Source organism: Vicugna pacos, chromosome X (assembly GCF_048564905.1).
Source record: "Vicugna pacos chromosome X, VicPac4, whole genome shotgun sequence".
NCBI classification, from domain to species: domain Eukaryota; kingdom Metazoa; phylum Chordata; class Mammalia; order Artiodactyla; family Camelidae; genus Vicugna; species Vicugna pacos.
Genome location: NC_133023.1, coordinates 68,946,065 through 68,949,402, shown reverse-complemented (window position 1 = coordinate 68,949,402; position 3,338 = coordinate 68,946,065). Strand labels below are relative to the sequence as shown.

Below are 3,338 nucleotides of genomic sequence, written 5' to 3'. Positions count from 1 at the left end.
TTTCAGGAACAGCATTTGAGAATGCAGGTTGATTTCCTTCCTGGTAAATGTAAGATTATATCCAGAGTGATGACCTGTAATTATTGTTTCTTAGGATGTTTAAATAAGGTAGGGTATCTTGTATTCAAAATTGCCAGTAATTAGACAGCAATATAAAAAAAAAACATGGAAGTAGAGACCTACTTCCTAGAAGTAGAGACCAAATATGATCTACTTCACTTCAGGGTAGGAACAGAAACTGAGGCTAGAGTCCAAGATCAGAGACGTTAAATTACACCTTTCTGGAGGCATATCTTTCTGTTAACATTGAAAATATGCCTGTATTTGAGACAGTGGAAAGCCCTAACTCTACTGGACAACGGAATACTTTCCTACTGGGAGTTGCCTGAAGCTTTTGTCATTCCCACTTCCACCCTTGCTAATTCAAACATTTTTAAAGGAAAAATGAATAAATGGATTAAAAAAGTAAAAGCAAACCAAAACAACAAAAGCGATAGAATACCTGAATCTACTTTCTTTTTGTGCTCACAAAATGTTAAAAGATCGAATTCTTTTTCTCTTTACTTTTAAATTATCTTCATCCGGTTATGTTTCTTCTGAAGAATTTTGGGTTATTTTTTCCTGCTTTTTATTTCTTTGTTTTGTTGTTTTTCACCTTTTCCCTCTGATGCAAAAAATTAAAATAATAAAAATATTCTCTAAAATCAAATATCCAGCAACCAATAACAGAAAATTACCATCTGGAATTGTCTTATATTTACTGAATACTTTTCACTAGTACTCCAAATAAGAGTTCACCCTTACTTAGAATATGTTTATGAATTCACTGTATTCTTGCACTCCTGCTTATCCCCCTGCAGAAATTAGCTACTCCTTAAGATTGTCAATAAACTGTACAAAGGAAATCACAGAGTTGCAAATTTCACAAAACCTCCAACAGTAACATAAAGCCAGTGCTATTATAACCATCTTTTATAGAGCCTTTATTTTCCATCATTCATGCTAATGAACAAGGAAAGTTATAGAGAGAGGGAAAAAGAGGGGTGACTTTGTATCTGCAGCAACCCTGGGACCAAAAAGTCTGGTTAGAAAAGCTAAAACATTCTTCTATGAAGTCTCAGTACTGTGTCTAGTCTCAGATGTATTGGTCTGATTGTCTGAAGCTTTTAAAATCCCAGGGAAGCAAAAGAAATAGAAGAGATCTTTGCTGTAGTGTTAATCATGGTGACAAGTTAGTATCTTCCACCTGGAAACACTGAACTATCTGGCAGAATTGAGCTCCACTAGCTAGTGATAGTTCTCATAAAGACCCTAGAAGGAAAGATAGCTCTATAAAAGGAAAACTACAAAATTAGTCTTGAAAGCAGAAATGGATCTACCAGAGTCGACACTGGACTGACTACTTGGGATTTTCAGAGACGTGGGAAATCATGGATTGGGCTCTTGCTTTTTCTGTAGCTCCAGTTCGGCGGCCTTCTGTACGGCTGCATCGACCAGCAAATAGAAGTTGCTGAAGTCTATGTACTTGTCTGTCGAAACAGGTTCCGGAGAAGACGGAAGCAAGGGACTGCCGGTGAAAATCTTGTCCTTTTCCATTGGCTGGAACTTAGGGACCCACTCTAGATCTTCCAGCTTCTCTCCTGACTTCTGGTCCATCGGCAGGGGGCTCAGGGGCAGGCCTTGTATCTTGTCTGGATCTGTCGGCCCTGACCTGGCCTTCATAGATGGATCGGTGCTCTGCTGGTAGGTCACATCAGCAGTCTTGCCTTTTTGGTGGTACGTGGTGATAATGCTGGGATCACTTCCAGCCTGTTGAAGAATTTCCGGAAGAATGCGTCTGCGGGCATTCATGAACCAGTTAGAGACCTGCGTGAAGGACAAATTAGTCTGCTCTGCCAGCATTCGTTTCTCTCTCTTTGAGGGGTAAGCCTTAAGCCGGTGCTCATACAGCCAGTCGCGGAGGATCTTCACGGAATTGGTTGGCAGGAACCCTTTATGCTTCCTCTTTCTCTCTAGTGAGCCAAGAACTTTATCTGTAGCAATGTAACCATCAGACTCCACCGAGGTGCCTTGCGCCGGGCTTTCGGTCTCCACTGGCCTTTCTTCAGCAGACTCCATGTTCTTGAGGCCTGTCTTTACTATCTTGAGAACCAAGGATGGCTGAATGTAGATCTGGGAACAGCCAGTGAAGAAAGCGTGGGCAGCTCTCCAAAGAGGAAGTCTCACCTTTTACTTCCCAGGCAGATTAACAGTGTTGCTAACAGCTTTGAGCCAGCAGGCTTTGTGATGTCACATCCTTTCTGCCCCTCCCCCCACCCTTCTCCACCCTCCCCCAATTCCTGGTTCCACCTTTCCTTATTTTCTCCATAGGTTCAGATGTGCTTGTTTTCACCCCATCAGTTTATATGGCTCTCCAGGATTTTATTTCTCTTTTGCTGTCACCTGTTCCTGCTAACTAATGAACTCTGTTTCTTTTGGCTAAACCTGGCTTATGCATAGGTTTCTCACTTTCTTCCTTTTTGATTCTACTCTGATACTGTTTTTCCCTCTTATTCCTTATAATTGCATCATTGGTTCATCCACATATATTAGAAACAATCTATTAGATAATATGCTCAATAAAAGGTGAGTGTAAGTGATGTTCTTGACTCTCTTCCATATTCAAAGCTGATATAAGACTAATTTTTAACTCGACCTTTGTTTTTGGCATCCTGCCTCTTCAATTTTTCTTCTTTATGGCTTGGAAATGTTTGACTTTGGGGTGACTTCATTGTGCCACCATGGTCTTTATGTCTGTGTTTTGAGCTCTGATATCCAAGTGTGATGATTCTCTCTGAAGCATCAGTCAAAATTCAGGGATCTTTTAGATACATGGGACAGGATAGGATTCAAGAAATAACAGTGATCACAGGCTTAGATTATTGAAATCTTTCTTAATAGTTTAAGTACATTGCAATCACCCCCTAAATCAGATGGAAAATAGTTTGTAAATTTTATATTTTAATTGCAGATAGCTGAAAACAAGGGTTGACTCTTTCAATAACATTCTCATTCACTTAGAGGGCAATCACAGACTCTGACTTTCCAAGGATAGGTATGATATTACTTACTGTTAATTTCATAGATATTTCAGTGGGAACTCCTGGCCATCATCTTAAGCATCATATGTTAGCCACAGTTTCTATTTGGCAGGGCAATATCATTTTACCCTTAAGACTTCTTATTTGATGTCACTTAGCTGGACATCAAAATATTGTCTGATCCTTTGGCTATTGGTAACCTTACTGGTGCTTACTTTCACAACTTAAAATTTACTGTAAGGGAGACCTATTGAAGTA

The 3,338-nt window shown here is 39.8% G+C and overlaps 1 protein-coding gene across 1 annotated transcript; it reads right to left on the bottom strand.

Annotated features, from left to right (window-relative positions):
- Window positions 1-967: 967 nt before the first annotated feature.
- TGIF2LX (TGFB induced factor homeobox 2 like X-linked) lies at window positions 968-2,221 on the bottom strand. Its single transcript, XM_006214393.2, has one exon. The coding sequence runs from the start codon at window positions 2,116-2,118 to the stop codon at window positions 1,429-1,431; it is 690 nt and encodes a 229-aa protein (XP_006214455.1). The 5' UTR covers window positions 2,119-2,221; the 3' UTR covers window positions 968-1,428.
- Between the last annotated feature and the right edge of the window lie 1,117 nt (window positions 2,222-3,338).

What these genes read in the sequence shown, in the direction of transcription:
- TGIF2LX (XM_006214393.2), bottom strand. Translation starts at nt 2,118, where the DNA reads ATGGAGTCTGCTGAAGAAAGGCCAGTGGAGACCGAAAGCCCGGCGCAA.